This window comes from Pteronotus mesoamericanus, unplaced genomic scaffold (assembly GCF_021234165.1).
Source record: "Pteronotus mesoamericanus isolate MK-2021 breed Mesoamerican mustached bat unplaced genomic scaffold, CSHL_Meso_final contig_90, whole genome shotgun sequence".
Lineage (NCBI taxonomy): Eukaryota > Metazoa > Chordata > Mammalia > Chiroptera > Mormoopidae > Pteronotus > Pteronotus mesoamericanus.
The window spans coordinates 24730431-24758078 of NW_026555277.1; the positions used below are offsets into that span (position 1 = coordinate 24730431).

At 33.6% G+C, this 27648-nt stretch overlaps 1 protein-coding gene across 1 annotated transcript; it reads left to right on the forward strand.

Annotated features, from left to right (window-relative positions):
* On the forward strand, positions 1-27356 carry BOLL (boule homolog, RNA binding protein). The gene is made up of 12 exons (XM_054586180.1): positions 1-85; positions 230-324; positions 3350-3493; positions 6797-6888; positions 8647-8701; positions 10030-10105; positions 16152-16279; positions 20473-20544; positions 22453-22500; positions 23488-23616; positions 26397-26410; positions 27264-27356. The coding sequence occupies exons 1-12, from the start codon at positions 1-3 to the stop codon at positions 27340-27342; spliced, it is 1017 nt and encodes a 338-aa protein (XP_054442155.1). The 3' UTR covers positions 27343-27356.
* Positions 27357-27648: the final 292 nt, after the last annotated feature.

Consider the following 27648-nt stretch of genomic DNA (forward strand, 5'->3'; position numbering starts at 1 on the left):
ATGGCAACGTGCAGCCGCACCCGTCAGCAGCCAATCAGCATGCGCTACGCAAGGGCCGCGGGGTTAGCTACGCACGAGGCGTCGGGTCGGTGCCGTTGAGGGTTCCCGCCACGGCTGCTGGCGGGTTTGTGGGGCAAAATTTCTCGCTGGTTAGCCTTTTTTTCCCTCCCGCACTTTGGTGGGGAGGGAGGGGACCCTCGTGTCAGTGCCCAAATTCACGATGATCCAGGAGAACCCGAGGAAGTTGTCTCTGCGGCCATTTCCTCCAGCGCCTCAACTTGCTGGCCTCGGAGGGGAAGGAGCTTCGAGGCCGTGAGTGCGACGGTTAGCCCGCCCTCTTCCTATTGTCTTCGTTGGCAAAATAGATGATAGATTTAGAGATAATGTCTCAAAGGGTGGAGGTAGTGAAGGCACATTACTTTGGAGGAGATTTTTAAGAAAATCTCTAGTGCTGGAAGTTTACTAAACTAAGGACCCTTATAACCCAGTAACGGCACCTCCCTGGATGTTTTTTCGTACATTTGCAAAATTATTGCCAGCAGGATTTGAGGCTTTTATATTCGAGTCAAAGCACTGCTATCCTTTTCTCAGGAGCTTAAGTGTTGCCTCTACCTAAACCTTGTTACTCCTACATTAAAACATTGTCTAGGCTATTATTCATCCTGTATTCTAAAGCCTGCTGACTACTGGTTGGCATATTGCGAGCGAGACGAACTGATTCATTTGTTTTTTCATTTGTTCTACAAGTATTTACTGAATCCCTGCCATGTGCCATCACTACTTTAAAGGCTGCAGTGAACAAAACAGGCAGAGCTCCTTCACTCATGAACATACACTAGAGTGGAGAGACACAATAAGCCTAAGTAAATTATATATTATGTTGCAAAGTGATGAGTGGTAAGGAGAAAAAGCAGTTGAAACCTACAATAGAGCAGGAGCCTTAGAAACTGGAGAATGAATTGTGTTGGATGTAAAAAGTTGATGTTTTTCTTCTCTAAGTATCATATAATTTCTCAAGATTGGAAATAAAGCACTCCGTTCACTTCTGTACATGTCATCCCTCTCTCAGTGAAAAAATAATAAAAATAAGGTTGACTTCTATTTAAACAAATTTGAGAGCAAATGAGCTCATCCACTGAACTCTTAGTTTTCGTCAATATTTTCTTAAAAACTGCTAATAGGTGATTTCTACACTTTAAGCAGGCAGAGAGAGACAAGATTATGTCTACTATTCTAGTATTTCTAGCAATAAATCTACAGTTGAAAAATAAAAGCAAGCATCCCGGGATCATCTATTCTGGGCACTACACCCTACAAGTAAAGTCACTGAAGTTACAAATAACCTCCAAATGTCTGGAGAGGCTGCTGATAATATTGGATTCCCAATTTCTTTAATTGGAAACAACATAGCAGTTAATAAATGTGATGATTTTTCTGTGATTTAATAGATATTTTTCTGAACTCCTTTATTAGAGAGCATGCCCCCCCCCCGCCTTAAGGCTAGGTGGAGAATGGAAACCATAAGGTTGAGCCGATAGCCTCATAATCACCACTGGCCTAGTCATTTGTATATCTTGCAAAGGTTAATTTAGAGATAATGGTTTTATTGGCTAGTGAAGTGAAAGAGGAGGACAAATGCAAAAAAGAACAATTCCATTATCCAAATTGAAATTCATTTTCATGTATTTGTTTCTCAGAGAACTGAAATTATGAACTTCTAGCTTTTTGAAGTACTCATTTAGTATGAAAGACTGTTTCAGAAGTCTGTTTAGTGTTCCTAGTAGGAAAATAATTAGCAAGTTCTTGAACTGGTTTCTCTTCAGAATTCTATTCTCAAGTCTTCTTTGTTTAAAGATAACTTAAAGGCTACTTATCTTGCCATTGTGCAAAGGCTCGTAAGTTAATATATATTTATTAAAATCTAAATTTTCTTTATAAATATAAATATATTAATAAATATAAAATCTAAATTTTAATAAATATACTTAGAATTCTGAACATACTAATATATACTAGCTCAAGTCTTTGGTATAAAAATGTTTACTTATGAGTTATAGGTATATAGTTTTGCTATAAAATCAGACAAATACTCAAACTGTCAAGTGCACTTAAAAATCTATTAGCCCTTGCCAGGTGGTTCGGCTGATTGGAGCATTGTACCTTACACAAAGAGGTTGCACGTTCAATTCCCGGTTAGGGCACATACCTAGGTTTCGGGTTTTGATCCCCATTGGGGCGTGTCAGGGAGGAAATCAAACCATGTTTCTCTTTCACATCTCTGTCTCTGTCTCTGTCTCTGTCTCCGTCTCTCTCCCTTCCCCTCCCCCCCTCCCTCCCCCTTCTTCTCTGCCTTCCTTCCTCTCAAGTCAATGAACATATCCTCAGGTGAGGATTAAAAAATAAAATTTTTAAAAATCAAAATTTTATGTTACAGCTGAAAAACAGTTAATTTGAATGTCTGTGTTTATTAATTTGTCAATGTTCTTTAGCCGAAGACCACCAGGAACACACCTGTAGTTTAATAAAGTTGGGCCTATTGAATTATTGCCCTTCCTAGGGCATACACCATGGGGTCTGTCAGTAAGATAATGTTAGAAAGAACTTAAAGGATTTAGGCTTGTTGTAAGTATTTTTTTTGAAGAGAAGGTGGAAGAAAGAAGGGCTTTACTCTGAAATGCGTGTTGTCAGAATGTGGGAGTAATTGTGTGATTGGTATGTTAATTCTTGTAGACAAGGAAAATAGATCAAAGCTAAAGCTGCGATTAATAAAGAGCAGTTACTCATTTCAGCCAGAATAGAGGGATATTTGGCCATTCTTGTGGTTTGGACAATGCTTTTGTTTTTGCCAATGTTCAGACATGATTATGGTATGGTCTTGTTTTTATCTTGATCCATCACAATCACAGAGTAGCCTTGCCTGATGTTGGTGTTCTGTTAACAAGAGAATACCACAGCCTAGCTATGAGTTCAAGGCCAACTCCTAACACCGCCAGGACCTAGTTGGTTATGCCAGGCCAGCTCCTAACTTTCCAGGGCTGCTTTTCTCTTTCTCAAACTTTTTTTTGAGTTTAATATTTGTAATATTAAATAATATACTTCATTAATAGTAACATGTTAAATAAGTATGTTAAATTATATGTTTTTCCCTGTAGTGGAGTCTACATTTCCTATCTTTATGTTGCCCCCAAAAGTTATTAGCTTTAATTTAAGCTAATTATAATCTTCATAAATTAGAATGAAGTTAAAGTCTGAAACACATTTTATTTAAATGACTTATTTAAAAAATAGATGTTTTCAACCTGCATCAAAAGTTCTAATGCTAAAAGTTTAAAAGAATTTTATTTTACAGCAAACATCAAATCAGACACAAACAGATTCATTATCTTCATCCCCTAATCCTGCATCACCTGTGCCTTTGAATAACCCAACAAGTGCCCCAAGATATGGAACAGTGATCCCTAATCGCATCTTTGTAGGAGGAATTGACTTTAAGGTACCTATTTATGCATATAACATGGTGTGTTTTTGCATTAGAAATTACTTTATTTCTCAGAAATTGTTTTCTTGTGTAACTATAAAAATAACATTTGCTACTTGTACAATGATTAATACATTTCAAATTGTCTTAATATAAAGAATATTTTCAAGAACAATAGAGGTTAAATAAAGCATGTATAATTGTCCAGTTTCACATACATGGAAATTGAGGCTCTTTGACTTGTGTTACAGGCTCTTACCTTAGTGACAGAGTAAGGATAGAACCCTGGTTTTCTGACTCATAGCTCCATAGTCTTCATTTCACCATGCCACACTAACTATATTTCATTGCATAGTACTCCAGTAGTCCCAATAATAAGTGATTATAATTTTCAAAAGAGGACTAAAAGAACACACAAAAAATTTCATCCTATGAAATCCTCTTTCTTTATCCCAACTTTTATTTCAGAGTCCTGAGTAAACTCCTAGACTTCCATCTCTTGCAAATTGCTTTCTATCACCTAATTTAAGATTTGATCACCAAAACAGGCCTATATCCTTGCTAAAATAAAGCATCTTAACAGTAATATATTTAAATAATGTAATCAGCTATTTCAGAGAGTCATATTTTGTGAGATGTTTTGCAGCATCCCCACATGGGAGGTAATAGTAAACAACTACAGAAAAGACATGCATGGATAGTTTAAGTGGAATATGCCCTTACTTCCAAGTGGATGTATAGAAGCATTTTCAAGCTTCTATATTATACATTGGAAATTACAGGGAGAGTTTTTGTTGTCTTTCTTAATTAAAAAAAAAAACCCTGTGCCATTAGGGTATCATATTTGACTGTTATAACTCACTATTTCCCTATAATCAATCTGTCACAGTTTGGATAGAATTACTTTTTTCCTTCCTAAGAGAAATATTACATTTAATGTATTTGTCAAAATAATGAATCTTAAGCAATTATATGATTGGTTCACTGAAAATAAAGAAAAATGATTTCTTATGAAGTGCCTATTTTTTAAAAGATTTTCTGTTTCCATGGAAAATATTAATGGCAGACCATAAATAATCAAGTTGACTATTCTTGTTCAGAATTTGTATTACAACAGCTTAGTATATTTTTTAAATAAATCAATATTTTTTCAATAAATACAAATATTTGTATGGCTAGGTTATTCTAACTTACTGAAACGTACAACTACAAAATGAATTTTGGAAGCCATCATTACAATGCAGTCATAGCTTTAGGGTAACTGCTGGAATTCCCTTTCTTATGCTTGTTCCTTTTCCAAAATCACAGATAAATGCCCACAATGAAACAGTTTATGTAGCAGCAAGAAATTTCAAACCTTTTAAAAGTTTTCCCTTTAGGATCCTGTAGTGCATCTCTCTTTAATATTTTATCATCTTGACTTTCTGTCTCCTTAACTTTTCAATGAAGTCAAGTTTCAATATTAAGCTATTAATTCTTTTACCAGAAATTAGGGTGAATTAGTTTGTTTTCAAATCTCTAATAGAATCTTTAGTCTGGCATTGATTCTATTTTGTACTTATTGAAATAAGAGGCATTCATTGACTGCTAACCAGTGTGGCTCAGTTGGTTGGGCATTGTCCAAAAGCAAAAGGTCACCGGTTCAATCCCGGTCAGGGCACATGCCTGGGTTGCGGGTTCCTCCCCTGGTCAATGGCATGCACGAGAGGCAACCGATCAATGTTTCTCTCTCACATCTATGTTTCTCTACCTCTCTTTCTCCCTCTCTTCCCCTCTCAAATAAATAAATAAATAAACAAACAAACATTCATTTATTCTTAGATTAACTCAGTATTTGTCATCCAGGGTAGTTGGATTTAGTTTAGGTTACTAACTAGAAGCCAATAGTGTATACAAGCAGTGAGGTAGCAGTGGAACTCAAGGCATAGCTCTGCTCTTAGGCATGTGTTTACCCATGTCTATAAAGAAAAACTTTTTCTAGGGATATGTAAGATTCCTCGAGGCAAACAATTATAGCTGAACCAGAAAATGAAATTGCAATGAATTTAGTACAAATACTTTAGGAAAGGTAATATTAGTCTATTATAAGACTAATTAAAACCAAATATGCCAAACCCATCTTTGTGGACATTTTGTACATTATAGTCTAATTATGACTCAAATTTTTATTTTGAGTATTATCATAATGTCTGTATTTAGCTGAAATATGTATTGAGTATGTTAAAGCATCTAAAAACTTTAAATCTTGTAACTACTTCATTGTTATCACAAATTGAGTTCCAGTGCTTTTGGAAGTGTATTCTTTTCCTAAGCCCTCACTCTTCCAGGATAGTATGCTGATGAAATAGTGACTGGTGTAGGCCAAGATAATTTAGTTCCACTGCCTTGTCTGTGGGCCTCTCTAGTAACAGGTTTCTTCTGCTTTGTGAAAGTAGAGCATTCCTATGAAACCTTTCATAAACAGAAGTGTTATAAAAGAAGGAAGTATTTACATATGGATAATTTTTTAGTGTTTCCCAGACCCCCAAAATAACCTACCGTATATGTTTAATTATGTCCTGTTTTAAGATAAGCATAACATCCTTACAAGCTCTCTTAGACTCTACTGATACCTTAGGACACATCTTGCTCAGGGATGCACAAAATGAATTGAGATAAAGCACAGATGCTCACAGACACAGTTCAAAGCTATGGCAGCTTGATGCTGAGCTGCTGAGTGCAATTCCAGCGGAAGGAGCTTGGCAGTGTCACTCTTTTTGCTTAGCTTGCACGCTGCCTCCATAAGGGCTCACTGCAAAACAAACCCTGAATGCTATTTTTACTTTTGCCTTTGTTTTGTAAAAGCAAAAATCCTCTGATTTTCATTCTGTTAGCTAAAACAGGTACTAATGTACATCTTCCATAAAAGCAGTGGTGTAAGGCAAACTTTTGAAAAACAGGGATACCTGTATGTCCTTACTATAATTATAGCCACACCTAATTCAAATTATTTTTTTAAACTGGCCAACTAGAGAATAAGAATTCCTTTAAATACTGAGATTTCTTTGTAGTCTTAAAACAATTCAGCTTAAAACATTTTATTGTTGAACTATAAATGAAGTTTACTGCATTGTAAACAATGTAGTTACTGCATAAAGCAAAGTATTTACATATATTGATTTTAATAACAGTGGTTTCATGTACTGTTTTAATGAGCAGTATTCTTATATTCATATTATTATTTATTTATAAACTTTTCTGTCTCCAAAACAAGCATAAGAGTTGTTTCATCTTTTATCAATTAAAAATGTATCTTGTGTTTTCTTTCTATACTATTAGACAAATGAAAATGATTTGAGAAAATTTTTTTCCCAATATGGGTCTGTAAAAGAAGTGAAGATTGTAAATGACAGAGCTGGAGTGTCTAAAGGGTCAGTATCACTGTAGATAGTACACAGAATTAACAATTGTATTTTTATTGGGTTACTAGGTTTGTATGCTTGCTTACTTTGGTTCCATTTTTTAAAAAGAGAATTTCATGCTCTCTTTTCTCCTCCTACCTTTTGTTCTCCTGTTGTATGTGTGTTTTGAACGGAGGAGGTCACCATAATTTGTTGGGAAGTTATTCTTGCATGTGTTAAGGAACCATTCAGTGTTACATAACCAGCACTTAATGTTGATTAGGTAATATCCAATAGCTAAGGAACCAGAAGCTAAAGGAATCAGATACTTTTGGAACTGTATACCTGATTTAGACTAAAGAGCGCTTTATTTTAAAAAAAGATGACACAAAGGAATGTCTGTAGGTTGTGCTTCAGAGATTTAATTAAGGGACTAATTGAGAACTATAACTCAAGAATAATTTTTCATTTCTTAATTAAGGAGTATTAAAATTCAGAAGAAAGCAGTAGGACTTGTCTAGAAACGTCTAATGACGTTAGAGTTGTTTCAGTGGATTGATACATGCAAAAGCCAAATTTCAGAGAAGAAGGTAGTTTACATAATTTGACTGCAAAGTTAAAGAAAATGGTTAAGACAGTAAAGATCAGTGGAAGATTGTATTTGTTTTCTTGAGAGGCGAGACATATATATCTATATAGGCATAAGAGAAGGGACCAATGAGGTGGATAGAAAACAATATTAGTGGAAAACACCGTATGACAAGGGGATACTTTGGAAGAGATGGGACTCTACAGAGATTATTTTTAAACAAATGAGATACTTCTTCAGACTGATAAACAATATTAGGATAAAGTGAGATGGTACTTCTTTTGTTTGGCTAATAAAATTTGCAGTATTTTGGTAATGTCCATTTTTTAATCATTGGAAATCATATAGAAATACATATAAACTGTATTTTATGCCTTTTCCACTGGGTGGTGTATGTGTTCTACCAAAAAAAAAATGGTGTAAAAATACTTCCTTAACCCTTGTTTAATGTTTGGGCAAACAGAAAAAGAAACTATATATAATATAGTAATTATAAATTTAAGAAAATAATCAAGATATACATATATCACTACTCAAAAGAGTTTTCTTAAGTTACTTAAATAGAAATTATATGTTTTAGAGGGATATACTTTTTATTTCTTTCATTTCTTTTTGTCTACTTAGTTGGCTTTTTTGAATCTGTATTTGTATCTTGAATATTATATGAATTACACTCTGAAGGCAGCAATTATATATGAAAAGTAGAAGTAAAGTCTGGGTTGTACATATTTTTAATTTAATTTGCTTGGGAAATGTACTAATAATTGTACTAAAAATTTCAACAGAATAGTTTATTCTGTTGAAATTTTTTAATTAAAAGGTTTTTTTTTTCACTTTGATTGTTATTTAAGCCAAACCTCTATTATTTTGAAAAGAGATTATTGCTCTGGACTGAAATTTATCACATCTTAATTTGTAAGCCAGAACATGTATCTCTCATGCTTTCCTGCCTTACACAGCTCAGATCTGAAACTGTTTCAGGATTCCTGAGTTTTTTTTTTGTTTAGTTCACTGACTCTAAGAGGAGATGATAGTCTTAGGTTGTGAATAATTCTCCTAAGTTTTGCCTGTGGGTACACCATAGAGTAATGCTCACTCCTACAGTGGCCCTTTCTTAGAAAACAAAAAATTTTTTTTATCTTTTAAAAAAATTTTTAAAAACTCTAAAGTAATGTTCTATAATGAATTTACTTATGTAGGTATGGTTTCATCACTTTTGAAACACAAGAAGATGCACAAAAAATTTTACAAGAGGTAAGATTTTATAATGTATTTAATTTTGGAACTTTTTTCTTTGAAAATAATCCTTTGAGATATTTGTTTAATAGTAGGATTCTGGTACAATGATCAGTTGCTAAAAAAATTAACTTATTTGCATCTTATGATTAACAGTGGTCTCCAAAAGAAATGAATTAATAAAAAAATTAAAGAGAAACTTTATCTTCAGAAAAACAAGTTTCAAAACATTACTTGAGTACAATTGTGAAGTTGTACTATAATTTTTCACTTTATTTGCTAAAACTAGGAACTTGGAGATATCTCTTTTCTGAAATGTTAACACTTTAAGTTCCTCAAAAACAGTACAAATACGGATTCCTAGAATAGGGGTTATCTGAGATTATTTTTCTTTTATGAAAATCCTTATATAAACTAAGAACAGTCATAGAAAAAAAATCTGTAGCCTGCATTTCAGTATAACAACTTAAAATTTGGTAAATGTAACATTTAATTTTTTAGAAAAAATAGTTTTATATTGTATGTTCTTAAATCATATGCACTCAATTCTCCTTATTTGTAGTAGCAATGCCCTATAGTCACCACAAATACTCAGTTAGCAAAATTGAACTGCTGTTTTGGAAGAAATACAGGACTAGGTTTTCACAAGCTTCTGCTCACCATATTTTTGTCAACCAGTCAATACATAACTTTGTTTCTATGTGTGTTTCTTTTTAAAGACATATTTAATATATGTTAATATATGTTATTGATTCATTAATATTGACCTCATTCCTGAATTAAGCCCATCTAACACATTTTCTCCATAAGGCACATGACAACCTTCTTTATGCTTAAGAACACTAACCAGCACTGTAGCCACTTTAAGTAGCAAAATCACCAACATAAAGACAGAAATGCAAAACACATAGCACTATATAGAACAGAAAAAGGACACTTGTTTACAATATAAAAGCTAAATAAGACAGTGTCTCCTTTAACCTCAGTTGGGACTGTGTGCGTCAGGCAATTCAAAATTTTTCAACTCTCTGCCCTTATCAGCTACTAACCACTAAATTGCCACGAATTTTGATTTGGGGATCACAAGTAAATTTTAATGAGCAGGTTAATTCCCAAACTTCCATAGAGGATTGACTGGATTTCAGATGGGGAATTAGGGTCAGAGCATTGGAACCAAGATTTAGACCCAGATCTGTTTAAACCTAAAGACTGCCCTTTCCATTGCCTTGCTGCTATCAAAGAATGTTATAATCTGAATTTTAAAAATTGTTTCTCACTAATTTCCTATTGGCTTTCCTAAGCAATAGTGCCAAGATAATAAAATGATTTATTTTTTCTTATTTTAGGCTGAAAAACTTAATTATAAGGATAAAAAACTAAACATCGGTCCAGCAATAAGAAAACAACAAGTAGGGATCCCTCGTATGTATTGACAACTAATGTATTTTTCAATATTTTTATATGGTTCTCTTTTGAAATACTAGATTTTCTATAGAATTTCATTAAAATATCAGATACCTTTCATTTAGTAAAGTTACTTTGGTAAAGTTACTTTGGCAACGTTGGCTAGAGGAAAATTTACATGAATAATGATGCTTAAACATATTCCATATAATTACATCTTTAAGGGAAAAAATCTGTTAAAAATATAATTTAAAATCTCAAAAGTAATTGCAGATAATTTAGAACCACTAACTAGAAATTTTTATCATTAGGAAAGTAATTTAACATTAGAGTAAAAGTACTGAGTTAAAATATAGACCCAATATCAGAAACTCTAGTTACATGCTATTTTCTGTAACCCAACCACATATGTCATAATTAACAGAAGGAACAGTCCCTAAAGCTTTAAGAATTGGCTAAGTTATATGCCTTCCTCAAATTTCTGTAATGCTTTCAACTCTTCTCTTTTTTTCCTCATTCTTCCTATTTATTAATTAGGTATCTTTACAGTTTTTACCTATATTTATTAAAATCTCTAACAGTCTTCAGCAAGGAGAAAATTCATATAAAATTAGTAACTAAATTTTCTTCTTACTCTTTATCTCTGTCCTAGTGTCTACTAGAATATTTAAAACTTTGAGTAGTTATTATATATCTGTTAACAAATTAATAGATTTTGTTCATTTGGTCTGTTATATTTTTGACTTAGAAGTTAACAGATATCAAGTTTCATTTTAACTTCATATTTATCAATTTAGAACAGGAGTTCCCAGCCTTCTCCCGCCACCCCCCCACTCCCACCCTGCCACCCCCCCAGGCCATGGCCTGTTAGGAACTTGGCTGCACAGCAGGAGGTGAGTGTTGGGCGAGCAAGCAAAGCTTCATCTGTATTAACAGCCACTCCCCATCACTCACATTCCACCAAAGTTTCGCCTCCTGTCAGATTAGCGGTGACACTAGATTGTCACAGGAGCAAGAACCCTACTATGAACTGCATGTGAGAGATCTAGGTTGCACGCTCCTTAAGAGAACCTGATGCCTGATGATCTGAGGTGGCACTGAGGGGGTGATGTTAGCGCTGGGGAGCAGCTGCAAGCACAGATTTTCTTTAGCAGAGAGCTTTGACTGAACAGAGACCATAATAAAGCAACTGCTTGCAGACTCCTTATCAAAACCCTGTCAGTGAGTGGCAAGTGACAATTAAGCTGCATCTGGTGGCAGGCTTTATAGTGGCAAGTGAGTTGATGTACTTCAATTGTAGAGCTGCATCTGGTGACAGGCTTTAAGTCAGAATCCAACATTTATTTTAGTCTGCATGTGGCCTGCCCATTATTTTATTTACCACTTCTGTCAGCACTTCTTTCCCATACTGCATACTTGTCTCAGTCACCATTTTGGTAAGCCCACATGCTAAACCTAGCCAAAATGCATAAAAAACAAACATCACTGGAGAGCTGCTTTGAAAAAGGGGAAAGAGCCAATGATGAGACCACAGAAGACTCTAGGACTGCCAACAAAAAGAAAGCTGCATTTAAAAGAAACAACAAGAATCTTATTTAAATTACAGATTCATTGCAACAGGTGATTCACATTCTCCAAGCCTGCTTTGTATAATACATGGTAACCAGCTATCCAAAGAAGCCGTAAAACCTTTCCAACTGCTTCGCCACATGGAGACCAAGCACCCTGAATTGAATGACAAGTCTTTGGAGTTTCTCAAAAGAAAATAACGTGAACACAAAGAACAGAAGCAATTATTGAAGGCCACCACTTCATCAAATGTGTCTGCACTGAGAACATCATTCTTAGTGGCTAACTGCATTGCTAAAGTTAAGAAACCCTTTACTGTCGTTGAAGAGTTGATCCTGCCTGCTGCTAAGGACATTTGTTGTGAACTTTTAGGAAAGGCTGCAATTCAAAAGGTGGCACATGTTCCTCTTTCAGCTAGCACAATAATTAGACGAACTGATGAAATAGCAGAGGATATTGAGGCACGTTTGTTAGAGAGGATTAATGAGTCACTGTGGTATGCAATCCAGGTTGACAAGTCTGCCAATGTTGACACCAAGGCCACAAAGCTTGTTTTTGTATGATATATTTTTCCGGAGGGTGTGCATGAGGATATGTTATATACAATTTTGTTGCCAACCAACACTACAGCTGCAGAACTATTGAGTCTTTGGTTGCACATCAGAAAAATTGAATGGGTCATTTTTGTTGGTACATGCACAGACGGAGTAACTGCCATGACTGGACAGCTTTCTGGTTTCACTACTCAGGTCAAAGAGGTCACATCTGAATGTGAGTCTATGTACTGTGTCATCCATAGAGAAATGGTGGCTAGCCAAAAAATGTCACTTGAACTTAACAGCATTTTGCAGGATATGATTAAAATTATCAACCACATTAAAGTATGTGCCCTTAACTCACATCTGTTTGCACAGCTCTGTGAGGAGATGGACGCAGAGCACATCTTCTCTTATACACAGAAGTGAGATGGTTTTCTAAAGGTAGATGACTGACCAGATTTTTTAAGTTACCAGAGCCACTCCAGTGGTTTCTTTTAGAAAAACAGTCACCACTGGCAGCCATTTCAGTGATACAGGATGGGTCGTAAAACTTTCTTACTTGTGTGACATATTCAACCTGTTCAACAAACTCAGTCTGTCACTTGAGGGGAGAACAACACCTGCGTTCAAGTCAGCAGAAAAAGCAGCTGCATTCAAAGCCAAACTGGAATTATGGGGGTGATGAGTGAATGCTGGAATTTTTCACATTTCAAACATTAGCAGAGATTTTGAAAGAGACTGAGCCAAGGCCTTCTTTCTCCCTGCTGGTGCATGATCACCTATTGCAGCTTTCAAAAGAATTTGAGCATTACCTCCTAACCACAAAAGATCCCTGAACTGGGAAGGAATGGATCCACAACCCATTTGGGAATGAGCCAGGTGAATCAACTTTGTCCATGCTAGAAGAGGGTCAACAGTTAGAGATCACAAATGACAGTGGCCTTAAAAGTATATTTGAGACAACTTCAAATCCCCATACATTCCAGATTGAAGTCAAGGCAGAATATCCTGAGATTGCCACAGAAGTACTGAAAAGCTTGCTTCCATTTCCAACATCCTATCTTTGTGAAGCAGGGTTTTCTGCAGTGATAGCAACCAAAACGAGAGTATGGAGTACACTGGACACAAACACACTTCGGGTGTCACTGTCTCCCATCACCCCCAGATGGGACCATCTAGTTGCAGGAAAACAAGCTCAGGGCTCCCACTGATTCTGCATTATGGTGAGTTGTATAATTATTTCATTATATATTACAATGTAATAATAATAGAAATAAAGTGCACAATAAATGTAATGTGCATGAATCATCCAGAAACCACCTCCTTACTCCAGTCTGTGGAAAATTGTCCTCCACGAAACCAGTCTCTAGTGCCAAAAAGGTTGGGGACCACTGATTTAGAAGATAACTGAAGTGTCCTCGGTAGGTTGATAATTCAAAATGGAAAGCACTAAATATGGCAGAATGCTGAATATTTTCAGACTACTTTTGTTAGTTGCAAGAATTAAGCTGTACCATGTAGTAATGGTTCTTTAGAAGCCCATTTTCCCCAGCAGTAGATACAAGTTCATATTATGACCCACAAGATATTAAAAATAGAACATCAATTAGAACTATGGCAAATGCTTTCAAACAGGTGAATAGTTATTTAAGAACTATTCAGTGCAAGGTTCAGTATTCTAGGTCTTCATTTATTTAATTTAGTTTTGACAGCAACCTGTAGGTATCATTAGCTCTATTTTATTAGAAAATTCAATCTTAGAAAGGTAAAGTCATTGTTTTCTAAACATTTCTGCTGAAATACTCTTAAATGTAGAAAAGAGTTCATCTTGGCTTGTTGTGGATCTTAATCCAATGCAACATACCAGAATTCCAAATTTTCTTCAAAGTCTCATGTTCTATGTAAAAGTAGCATTCACAATTTGAATTGTTTCATAACATTGTATTGTTTATTTTAATATTAAAAATGTTTCCTAAAGATAATTATTTGAATAAAACTGGTTCTGTAGGAAGATCAACTTGTTGTTCACCCTATGCCTTTTTATGTTTCCTGGTATACCATCCCATGCCTATTTGAGAAGAGTAGGGTTAAATAACTTAACCAAATGGTATGTCTTAGCCTTCAAATCCAGTACTGTTTGATTCCAAAACTCTTCTACTTTTCTACAAAGAAATAATATTAAAAGTACATTTATAAAATAAAAGGAATTCTTATCTCAAATTATTTCAAATCTGTCACTTTTTTTCCTGTCCGCATTATCAACATTTCTAGTCCCAGCTACCCACTTGGCTTGCCTTGGTTACTGGAAAAGCCTCCTAATTGCCCTCTCTGATTCTAATTTTACCACCATCCAACCCACCATACACAAGGCAGCCAGAGTGAGCTTCAAAAATGTATATTTTGTCACGTTATTCTCTGCTTATTTCCAGTTATCCTTCCCTTTTCATGCTTTAGCCATCTATCCTTCTCTCAGTTTCAGAACATATCATACTCCTGAAATACTGTTTCCTTTATCTAGAAGGTTCTTTGCCATCTCATTCTCATCCTGTTAATTTTTTGGAGCTCAGCCCAAACCTCATTTCCTCACAAATGCTCCATATACACATATATATTAAATTTTCAGCCTAATACCCTCTATTACCCAGTATGATATCCTGTACTACCTCTTCATGTAATTATCAAAATTGTATTTAATCAATTGTGTAATTAGCTAATGACAGTCTTCCCCACCAGAACTTCTGTGAATAGAAACTACGGCATGGCATTTCACATTTTTTTCTTTTTTACTGTATCACCAGGACCTATTTCAATGCCTTATAATAGAACTCAAAGTGAGATGAAAGGGAGGGAAATCCATGAACTTCCTGAATTGTGTGCAAAATTTTGTTTGAATGTATATGGTTTTCATCAGAATCTCAAAAGGATCAAATTGAGAATCACTAAAATAAGCAACACTAGATGAAATGCAGTGAAAATATAAAAACCAAGAAGTGGTAGTGCTACTTAAAATGGTAGGCAAGTACTGCTTACAGTGTGGTATACATTCAGCAACTGTTCACTTGGGATCTGTCAAAATGCAAATCCTCAGGCCCTACCTCAGACTTACTGAATCAAAATATTTGGAGATGGGGCCCTGGAATTTGTACTCTAGTAAGCTGCATAGGCAACTCTAATGTATGTCTTATCTTGAGAAGCACTAGTATAGTGGAAGGAGGATTGCCAGTTCCCGTAATTTATATAAACGTGGTCAAGTACTTAATCTAACTTGGCTAATCTAAATTTTTTAAGTATCCTCCTTTTAAATTTTGTGGGGAGGAGTATATCTAACTTGACCTGAGAAAAGAGATAGGGACCCAAAACTAGTCACATGAGGATTTGTGGTCATGTTTGCAACAGCAGCAGTTGTAACAAAGGAAGAATAGAGCATAAAAGAAAGTCATAACATGAATGAATACTTATTTGGAGTAGATCCGAAGAATTTGTAGGGTGGATCCAAAATGTCTTCAAGAAAGTAGAATCTCCAGCTTCACTGCTTTCCTCATCTTTGGCCTTTTTAAATAAAAGGTCTTACTGAAGTCTTAGGAACTTCACTACACTGTCTATACAGTAAATAAATCATATATCATTTATGTTTGTAAAAATAATGACTTTGCTGATAATCTAAATAGTTAAACTTTATGTTCTATTTTACTGATATTAAAATCTGCACTGGTGAAATTTTAGTATTCCCTATTAAACTTGTTTCTTTTTTATTCACTTTAACCTAGTAAAAGCTCTAAGGTAGTAACTTTGAAAATACATACTTCAAAGATACTTTAACATACGGAATTTAAAAAATAACATTCCATTTTTACTGTAGCTATATAGGTGTGTTAAGATATATATTTTCCAGTGTTCAGGAATTGTATTTTTTAAAGTTAAATTTAACATTTCAAATATTATTGTTTAATCTTTAGGTTCCAGTATAATGCCAGCAGCTGGAACAATGTATCTAACAACTTCAACTGGATATCCTTACACTTACCATAATGGTGTTGCTTATTTTCATAGTCCAGAGGTAACTTCTGTCCCACCATCTTGGCCTGTAAGTAATTTTATTTTAGAAGGGTTTTCATCTATTACTATCAATATTTAAAATACTTATTTCTGAAATATGTCAACTACAGACAAGTACAAATAATAATATAATAGCCATGTAGCCACTCAAGTTTAGCATATGTTAACAATTTGCCATATTTAAGTTTTTTTAATTTATTTTTTTATTCTTGTTCAAGTACAGTTGTCTCCATTTACCCGCCACCACCTTCCCCCACCTCATAATTTAAGTTTTTTAATGGGAAGAATAAAATATGGTAAATTCAGATAAAGTCTGCTTGCCCCCATTCTCTTACCTTTTTTACCTCCTCAAAAGTAGCCACAGTATCTTTCCTGTTTATGTTTTTACTATAAAGGTAGGTATGCTTACTATATAGTATTGCTTTGGGTGGTATTTAAACACTATATAAATAAGTTTTTGAGATTAAACCATGTTGGCTCTAGTATAGCTAGTTCACTTATTTAAAAATTTTTATAACAATCTATTTGTATGAGTACATATTCCCTAACTGAAGGTCATTTTAAGATTTTTCTGCAATCAAGACTCAAATGAACATCCTAATCTTGTATGTATCATGAGACTAAGACAGTAGTTTTCAAAGCTCTTGGTTTATATATCCTCTAAATTTTTTGAAAAATTATGAATATTCATTTTTAAGTTGATAACCTGAAATTTACCATAACTTTAAATAGTTTAGGCATGTTATATAATGTAGGTTTTCTTTAAATATAGTTTTATAAAACTTTGTAGCTGTAGATCTTGTTTAAGAATAGAAAACATCCTATGTCTGGCGATGAATGCTAACTACACTTATAATGGTGATCCTTTCGAATATATACAGACATCGTATTGTTATGTCTTACACCTGAAACTAATATAATGTTATATGTCAATTATACCTCAATTTTTAAAAAAGGAAAAAGAATGGAAAATGTCTTTTATATCACTCAGTTAACTAGCTAATCAAATAATACTAGCTAATCAAATAAAACTTATTTCCTGTGTTAAAATCCTGACTTTATTTTTAAGTTCACATAAATAGTTAATACATATCCCTTTGATCATCATGTAATTTATTTTTTTCCACAGGATGAAATAAGGTATCTCTCCTTTAATATTTCTTACCCAAGATCTTTTTGCTTTGGTCTCTCCTATTTCCCAAGGGCATTACCTTCTTGAATTGTCTGTTTGTTTGATACTCTGTTGGTGTTTACATTCCAGAACAAAGCATTATAACAAGATCCAGAAAAAGTGAGAAAGAGTGCCTTTAATAATGAAGCAAAAGGGTAATTGTGAAAGGAGAGTTTGAAAAGAAGAATTAATTGTACACCAACACATTCACAGATCAAATCAGGAAGTACATACAAAATTTAACATCTGAAAACTAATACTTTTAAACCAATGCATGCCCATGTACTACTGGAAAATTTTTGTGTTCCACTGTCTTGATGTATGTTACAGTATATGCATAGAAGTAGAATTTTAAATTCATAGAGTATACACATCGTTGAGCAGATGTTGCCAAATAGCTATACTTTAGCTAACAATTTATGAGGGCTTCAGTCTCTCCATAATCTGCCAGTCCTTTAGTTTACTAGATTTTTATATTTTTGCCAATATTATTATGAAATGGTATCTTGTTTTACTTTTCATTTGCCTTGTCATTGGTAGGATAAACATTTTCATATATCTATTGGCCATTCCAGCTTCTTCTATGAGCTGCCTCTTCGTATTCTTTGTCCATTTTTCTACTGTGATTATCTTTTTCTTGAGTTCACTATGTGAATTTTGTAGATATCTTCTAGTTTGTGGTTTGTCCAAAAAAACTTTATGATTGTTTTGTCATATGTAAGTTTTTTTGTGGTAATATTGACAAATGTATTACTGTTTTTCTTTATGGTTTCAGCTTTTACTGTCTATCTTTATTTCAAGAATATAGATATTCTATATTTTATTTGTAAAATACTGTAGTGTTACAGTTTTTCACATCTAGATCTTAAATCTGGAGTTTATGTATTGACTAATCTGTTACCTTCCACTGTTTTGAAATGAATCCTCCATCAAATGCCAAGTTTCTGTATGTGGGTCTCTTTCTGAGCTCTCTTTTCTATTGGTGTATTTGTCTGCCCTGCCCAGTTCTGTCTTAATTCCAGTTGCTTTATTACCAGTCAAGAAATCTGATAGGGGAGTTACCTCACTGTGCTCTTCAGGAATCTCTCATCTAAGTCTTTGCTTTTATAAATATAAGTTTTATGATTCAGCTTGTTCAGTTTTGTAACAGGCTTTTGTTGGGTTTTTATTAGAATCAGAGTAAATAGATACATTAATTTGGGACATTTTGGTATACTAAATTTTCCCATTAGTGAAAACTTATTTAGGTCATCTTTTATTTCCACTCATCAATCAAATTTTTTTCTCTATAAAAAGGTTTGACAGATTTTTTTATTGGATTTATTCTGAGGTTCTCTATAGGTTTTTGTTGCTTTTTATGAGTGATATATAATTTTTATCACATTTTCTAATACATTATGACTGGTGTGTAGTAAAGCTTTTTGATTTTTAAGTGTTGATATTTAAAATGCCAAATTCTCATAGAGATAATCATTCATGATGCAGCATACCTCTTTTTCTTTCTGTTTGTTGTTTCTCATTTTTTTCCCATTGAGTTATTGCAATTTCCCATTGAGTGATTTATGCAATAACACAATGACCTTGTTCTTGAAAGAGAAAACAAGTTCAGTGAGTCACCATTAATATTACTCACACACACATATGCATACACACACATTGTAAGTTCTCAAAGATACTCTTGATTTTAACCAAGGTTTCTCAACCTCAGCTCTATTGACATTTTGGGCCAGATAATTCTTTGTTGTAAGAGGCCGTCCTATACATTGTAGGATGTTTAGAACTCTCCGCATTTATGAAAACCAAAAATGTTGCCAAACATTCACTTCAGGGAAAAAGTCACACCTGGTTAAGAATCAATGCCCTGCCCTGACGGAGGTGGCTCAGTGGGTTGGGTGTCACTGCAAACTGACAGGTCACCGGTTCGACTCCTAGTCAGGGCACATGCCTGCGTTAAAGATCAGGTCCCCATTTGGGGGTCATGCGTGCAAGAGAAAACCGATAAATACATTTCTCACACATCAGCGCGCACATCCCTCTCTTACTCTCTCTGTCTAAAAATAAATCTAAAGAAAAAGGAAATAATGACAAATCAATTAATGAAGTTACTTTTTATCCTGTTTGTTAAGGATTTTTATCATGAAAGGCTATTAAATTTAAGAAATTTTTATCTGCTGAGATTATCATGTTTTTCCCCTCCTTTAATCTATTAGTAAATTATATTATTATTTTCTAATTTCCACTTGTGTTACAATTTCAGTAGCATAAGGTAGTTTGCAAATTATGCAAAACTATGATACTTTAGTTTTAGGGGTAAACATTAAAAAATGTAAATTAAATCTCATGTTAAAAAATGAATTTTAATTGCTGTCTTTAAGGTTATTTTACCTGTCTTATACTACAACTTGCCTGTTTTATTAATGATCTGGTTTTAAATGTGGGGGTTCACTCTATTACTTTGAATAATTGAGTGTCAGGCAAATATACTTCCTTCAAACAGATAAATCACTTGTAAGTTTATTGGATGATTAAGTTATTTAAGTGTCAAATTAACAAGCTAGCATTTGACAAATGCTTTAATAAATGTACTTGCTTTAATTAAATGTATAACAAAGAAATAGGATGTTGCTTGTTTTTGAGTAGTAGGAAATCAGTGGCAAAATCAGCTATGATTATCCATTCAGTTCTAAATGCTTTGTAAACATTATCTATTCCTGGTCTCCCCAATGGAAAGAGACAGTGTCACCTTAAGTCCAGTTGCCATTTTCTCTGAATATTCTCCTAGAATTATATTTTTATAATATTTTGACTAAAAGCAACTTTCTAAGTAGTTCTGTTAGCATTACTACGGAAATTAAACAACATGGAAGTAAAAATACTATGATGATTTTAATAGGCTTAAGTGGAGTAGGGAATATCCGTAAGAGGTGGAAAAATGACATTTCCAGTCATAAACTACACATTGACTGGGTTTAGGTAACAATTTGAGATTTTATCTAAACTATTTTAAATAATTTTGCCTAAGATAATTTTTCCATTTTTTTCTCTTATAGTCACGTTCTATATCTAGTTCCCCTGTGATGGTAGCTCAGCCTGTTTATCAGCAATCGGCATATCACTACCAGGTAAACATTAAATTACAGTGAAAATCCGCCTTGATAATTTCAGTCCTTGCAGGGTAACTTTCATCTTTTTCTTTCTCATGAAAATACTCTAGTAATGAAATTGAGATAGTTAAACCCTGATAGCAGTGGCAAATAAAGAATAAAACATTTATTATTAAGAAATAGCACAACTAATTTAAGAAAAAGTCTGTTTTCTACATTGTCATCTTACAATAAGTACTTTAAATAAGGTGACCCTCTTTTTTTATTAAATAACAACTTTATTTAGATATAATTCATATGCCATATAATTCAGCTATTTAAAGTATAAAAGAGTGGTTTCTTACTAAATTCAGAATTGTGCAACCATATGGCAATTTTAGAACATTTTAATCACCCTTCCCACAAACACACAAAAACATTGCCCATTAGCAGTCGCTCTTCTTTCCCTCTACCCCACAGCTGTAGTCCACCAATAATCTGCTTTCTATCTTTACGTATTTGCTTATTCTGGACATTTTATATAAGTGGTGACTAAGATATTTGGTCTTTTCATCCCAGGTAGGTATCACTAATAACATCTGTTTTTATTTTGTTGAGTACCTTTCATTTATTGTTTATTTTCCCTTTATGTGGCTGTTTTCCTTAATTAGTGGCCAAAGAAAATTAGCAGTTTATGTCCTTAAAATTGTCAATTTGGAAAAGTCATTCTTTATTTACATTAAATTCTTCAAGGGAATAAATGTAGGAATGTCCCTCTCAAAATTTATATCTACCTTTTCTTACTGCTTTGATTAAAACAATTTTCATTTACTTAGCATAATAATGTTTTCACGATTGTCCATGTGATGGCATGTATCACTATTTCATTCCTTTTGATGGCTGAATAATATTCCATTATATAGATATACTATTTTTTTAAAAGATTTTATTTATTTGTTTAGAGAGAGGGGAAGGGAGGGAAAAAGAGAGGGAGAGGAACACCAACGTGTGAGAGATACATTGATTGGTCACCTCTTGCATGCCCCCGACTGGGGGCCTGGCCCACAATCCAGGCACGTGCCCTGACCGGGAATCAAACCAGCAACCCTTTGGTTCACAAGCTGGTGCTCAATCCACTGAGCCACACCAGCCAGGGACTTTTTTTTGTCCATCAGATGAGAGACATTTGGATTGTTTCTATTTTTCTGCTCTTAAAAATAATGCCACTGTAAACATTTGTGTACAAGTTGTTGTGCAGACATGTTTTTATTTCTCTTAGGTCTTATACCTCACAGTGGAATTGATGAGTCATATGGTATCACTATGTTTTAACCTTTTGATATCATACTATTTACCAAAAGGGCTGCATTATTTTACACACCAACCAGCAATTTATGAGAGTTTTAATGTCTTTACATCGTTGCCAACAACACATCATTGATTTTATTTTGATGAAGTTCAATTTATCTTTTTTTCTTTTGTTGCTTTTGATTTAAAAAAAAAAATTAAAAGTTTTATTTATTTATTTTTAGACAGAGGGGAAGGGAGGGATAGAGGGAAAGAAACATCAGTGTTTGATTTCCTCTTGCATGCCCCCTACTGGGGACCTGTCCTGCAATCCAGGCATGTGCCCTGATTGGGAATCAAACAGGCGACCCTCTGGTTTGCAGGCCGGTGCTGAATCCACTGAGCCATACCAACCAGGGCTGGTTGTGCTTTTGATGTCGTAATTTTTCAAATTTGCCTGATTCAAAGTCACAAATATTGATACCTGTGTTTTCTTCTAATGGTTTTCTAGTTTAAGCTCTTAATTTTGATCTTGGGTTCATTTTGAGTTAATTTTTTATATGGTTTGAGGTGCAGGGGTTCAGTCCCATTCTTTGCCATATAGATACCCGGTTTTAACCCTTGTTTATAATCTGCAGGGTCTTTTTCTTTTCATTTTAGGCCCCTGCACAGTGTCTACCAGGTCAGTGGCAGTGGGGTGTTCCCCAGGTAAATACTAACTTTTTTCACTGTGCTTTTATGAAGACTGAATGAATATTAAAGTCAGATGTATTAGATTAGAGACTTTTCTCTTTTATCTATTAACTGTGATACCTTTGGCAGTTTATTACTGTACGTCTCAGCTTCCTCACTTGTGAAATGGAAGTACTAACACTACTATATATCTTTGTAAGTTTCCTCATGTGATTTTTGTGAAGATCAAATGAGACCTTGTAAGTGAAAGCATTTTATAAGTGAATCTTACATCAACATGAAAATTACATCTTTTTCTATTAGTATTATTGGAAATTTTAACATTTTTCTATCATTACTTCAGATTTTGCTGTTTGACTTATGCTCCCTAAATAAGTATTCCTTCTCCCAACTTTGATAACAAATAGTATACTACCAAATTATTTAATCTTTTTTGATATTTCCCACTTCCATGGGAAGTCACAAAGCTGAGAATAGACGTTTATGCCAATTTATGTACCATAGGTTATATTAATAAAACATTTAATAGTGATTTTAATCACTATTCACTGTTACTATATCACTATATCACTATTAATCACTATTCACTATTACTATACCACTATATCACTATTAATCACTATTCACTATTAATATATCACTATATCACTATTAATTGCTATTCACTATTAATATATCACTATTAATCACTATTCACTATTAATATATCACTATATCACTATTAATGATCTTACTGTAATTATTTGAATTTATATATGAGGTTCTGAAGCACTGAGAACTTTTAGTACTTACTAGTGATATGTTCTTTAAAGACATCTATGCAACTAGAATTTATAACAACCAGAGTCTCTAATTTTTTGCTGAGATATTTCTATGCTATCCCTAAAAAAGAATTTTAGGAAAATATAAAATAAAATAATTCTCTCATCTGTTGAGTAAGTCATTTAGTTTAATTGAAATAACTAATCATATTTGAATTAGTACTGTGGTTTTGTGTTTCAGTCTACTGCCTCTTCTGCTCCGTTCCTATACCTGCAACCGTCTGAGGTTTTTTATCAACCGGTGGAAATTGCACAAGATGGAGGATGTGTTCCTCCTCCACTGTCTCTGATGGAAGCTTCAGTTCCAGAGGTACATATTAGTCTCAAAGTAATTTATCTTTACTACCTCATCTTACATGTATTTCTTTTTCTTCACTAAAAATATTTGTTCAAGACCCTCATTGAAGTTGCATACCTTATGTTTTAATTGATTTATTCACATCTTTTCTCTTTTTGATATCTAAGAATGCTTTACCTTAAACTTCTTCATTAACTAATTCTAAATCATTTCTCAAATCAACAGTTCACATTACTGGGCTCATCTCTAACTTGATTTCCTTGAAAGGGTAACATAGCAGTTACCGTTTCTTCTGATTTGTCAATCTATATTGTTGCTAACATTCTGTTAATTAAAAGCATATAAAAATTAAGTCAAGAAAAATATTTTAAAAATTATTCCTTCAAAGAGTACATTTATTTTGTAACTACAAATGCTAAATATCATCTTTTGTGTCTTTAAATTATATTCCTCGAAGGCAGAGACAAATGTATTTGGAAAAATAAATTAATTAATTAAAAAATAAAAAAATAAAAATAAATTATATTCCTCAACATTACTAATAACCTTCTCATCTATGTGCCATAAACTGTACATGGTATGTTTAAAATCAGTGTTGTGAAAGATTAGGAAAATAGCACCCACCTCCTAATTTGAATGTTTTGTATTATTTTTATATTGGTAATGCTTATAACATTATAATGTTGTTGTGGAAAAATAAATTCCATAGTTGGATCTTAATGTTTACTAAAAATACCTTTACTAGTATTTCTTCATTCTTTGTCTCATCCTCCATTTATCACTTGGTTGACTGAAACTTCAAGTACTCTTCATTAAAGAAGACTTATAGATGCTCTATTCTTTTGAGTTCTTACATGTTTATTCAGCATGTTTGTTGGCTATAAATCTGTACAAAAAATAAGACTAGCTATAAAATAACTTCATAATACTTGTATTAGTTAGGAAGGCTGATAGAACAAAGTGTACCACAAACTGGATGGCTTAAATAACAGAAATTTATTGTCTTCCAGTTCTGGAGGCTAGAAGGCCAGGATCAAGGTGTTGGTAGGATTGGTTCTATTGAAGGGCTGTAGAGGAATGATCTATTCCAGGCGTCTCTTCTTGGCTTGTAGATGGCATCTTCTCCCCATATCTTTACATTATCTTTCCTGTCTCTGTGTCCACATTTTCCATTTTTATAAGAACACCAATCATACTGGATTAGGTTCCATCCCAGTGTGACCAAACTTGGTTACCTGTGTAAAGATCCTATCTCCAAATAATATCGCACTGATATACTGGGGGTTAGGATTTCAACCTGTAAGTTTTGAGTTAACACAGTTCAACCCATAGCAATACTTTTTTCTCTTAGGACTTCCTGGTCTAGTCTTTTCTGGTGTTGAGTGTAGCCATAACAAAGTTTAAAGCCAGCCCAATTTTTCCCTCTTATGAATAATTTGCTTTTTTCCCCTTTTGTGCCTGAAAAGTCCATCTGGTAAGTGAAATCACTTTACCAGCATATATATTGGAATTATCAGTCTTTATAATATTTTTCCTGGGAAACAGTTTGTCCTTTTGATTTTCTGACTAGGTTTCAAATATGAGGTCTTTGTTTCCTTTTTCTCTTTCATTAGAGCTTTGGAAAAAATCTTATTCCAGTTCTGTTTTTTCTATAAATCTAAAAAAAAAAAAAAGAAAGAAAAGACTAGCTATAAAATAACTGCATGATACTTGTATTAGTTTGTGAAGGCTGATGGAACACAGTATCACAAACTGGGTAACAAGAAAATACAAGTTATGCATATATTAGATCTTTTTTTGTCTTTTATATCTCTCGGGTAATTTTATATCATAGTACTTTTTTGTTGTTTTATATGCTTTTTCAAGATAACTATGACTGTATCTCTCATTGTGTTTATTCTGTTTTTATTATGACTAATGAGACTTTCATCTCTTTTTATTTTTAATCTTTTTTATCCCAAACTCTGTCATCATTGTCTGTAAATGTCTGTTGGCTTAAAATCTCTTTTTTGAGCTCCTTTTTAGAGATCATGTTAATATAACTTATTTAAGATCCAAGAGAATTAAATTTATCTGAACTTTTCCACTTTTTTAGGGTAATTTCTCATCTTCCTCTTTAACTTTTTCTTTGATGGAGTTGGAGAAAAGATAGTATTCATACTTAGGTTGCTTGCTTTTCTTTTCCACCTTTATACTAATCTTGAAGTGAGTCCAGCTATTTGTCAAAATACAGGGTGAGAGGACCAGGCTATAGTCTGAAAGCATCTTTCTACTATGTTGTTAATCTCGTGCTTGAAATGCTCTTCCCTTGGTCTTTAGCATTCTGGGGATCATTTTCTGTACTGGGTTGTAGTAATTGCTACTTCCCTTTGTATCTTTACCCTGTTTCACCTCCAGCAGTGTTCCTCAGCTATAAGGCAAGGTAGTAGATAACAGAAATGAGGAAAATATGATTTCTCCTTCAATTCCACATCCCCTGCTATTAAACAATATAAAATTGGATCTCTGTGGAGATATTCCTTGCTTCTGCATTGGCCAGACACACACATCTACACTTGAGATTCTTTGAAAAGGTCTTTCACAACATTGATCTTTAGGCAAACTTTTATCTTTTCTGAAGTCTAAGGAGACTTCAGAGTTCTCCCTTTTATGAGTCCATATTGCATACCATTTGTCAGACATTCTAAATTGTTTACAGTTTGAGGACCATGGGTATTTCCTTGTTTAATTGATGACTTTTTTTTAAATCTACCTTTGGTGGGAGTTTTTTGTTGCTGTTTTCTGGTTTTAAGGAGGAAGCAGTGAGGCAAGAATTCTTTTACTCGATTTTTAATCATAATCTAATACTGTTGTTAAACCAGTGTACTCTAATAAGATTCTTCTGGAACTATTACTTATATTAACTTATAACTTGTACAATGATATATGCATGTTTTTATTAATATTGTTTCTGGTAGAAGGTATAGGTTAAATATAAGTTAATTAATAGAGTGAGTTGCTACGTAGAAACCACTTCAGATAAAACCATTAGTTTTCTGTGAACAGTGTACCTCTACTAGAAGTTCTACAAATACCTCAAATTTTATATATTACAAATCTAACTTTCTTCTCTCCAACCCCCTTACACACAATTATATAAATACCAAGCTTGCTTTTCTTGTATTTCATGTCTCAATAAATGGTTCTACCATTTATTGGACAAGCCAAAAATCTTTTACATGATCTGTTCTCTACCTTTTGCTCTAATATCTCATCTTTCAGTTGTCTTTTAGTGTATATTCTTCTTCCAGCCATATCAGACAATCTGTGCATATTTTCCAAATAAGATATGTTCTTGGTTGCCTCTATACCTTTGAGCATACTGTTCCCATCTAGTTCTTCAAATTCAAGCATCAATCCCACTAGAAAACTTTCCCTAATCACCTCCCCAACTTTCTTAAGCTAAATCAAGTAGCTCTTTTCTTCTGTGCATCCTTATACATGTCTCATGGGACTTACAGTAATTTTGACTGATCAGTTTATAAGTTATAGGTATGGGATGTGTTTTTCATCTGTGTTTCTCTATTATATAGTAAAATGCCTAGCACATGGTAATACTTAATAAATATTTTGAATTAATAAATAAAAGGTAATACATTTCTTTTCTTTTCTTGCAATAGCCTTATTCTGATCATGGAGTTCAAGCAACATATCACCAGGTTTATGCTCCAAGTGCCATTGCTATGCCTGCACCTGTGATGCAGCCTGAACCAATTAAAGTAAGAAGTTTGTTTTGACTGTATTTTCTGGTTTTTTTCTTGCTCATATTTTACATTTTCCAAATTTCTCTTCTGAAAGGGATAACTTTGGATATTTATATCACAATTGTGATCAGAAGCACAGAATTAGTGAACTCTTTCATATGAAGGAAGTAGAATCCCAAATTATAATTTATCTTAATTAGTTTTGAACAAGTAATAAACCACACATGGTCAAAAATGCTTTATTTACTATGGTAAAATACATATAACCTAACATTTTCCATTTTTAAGTGGACAACTAAGT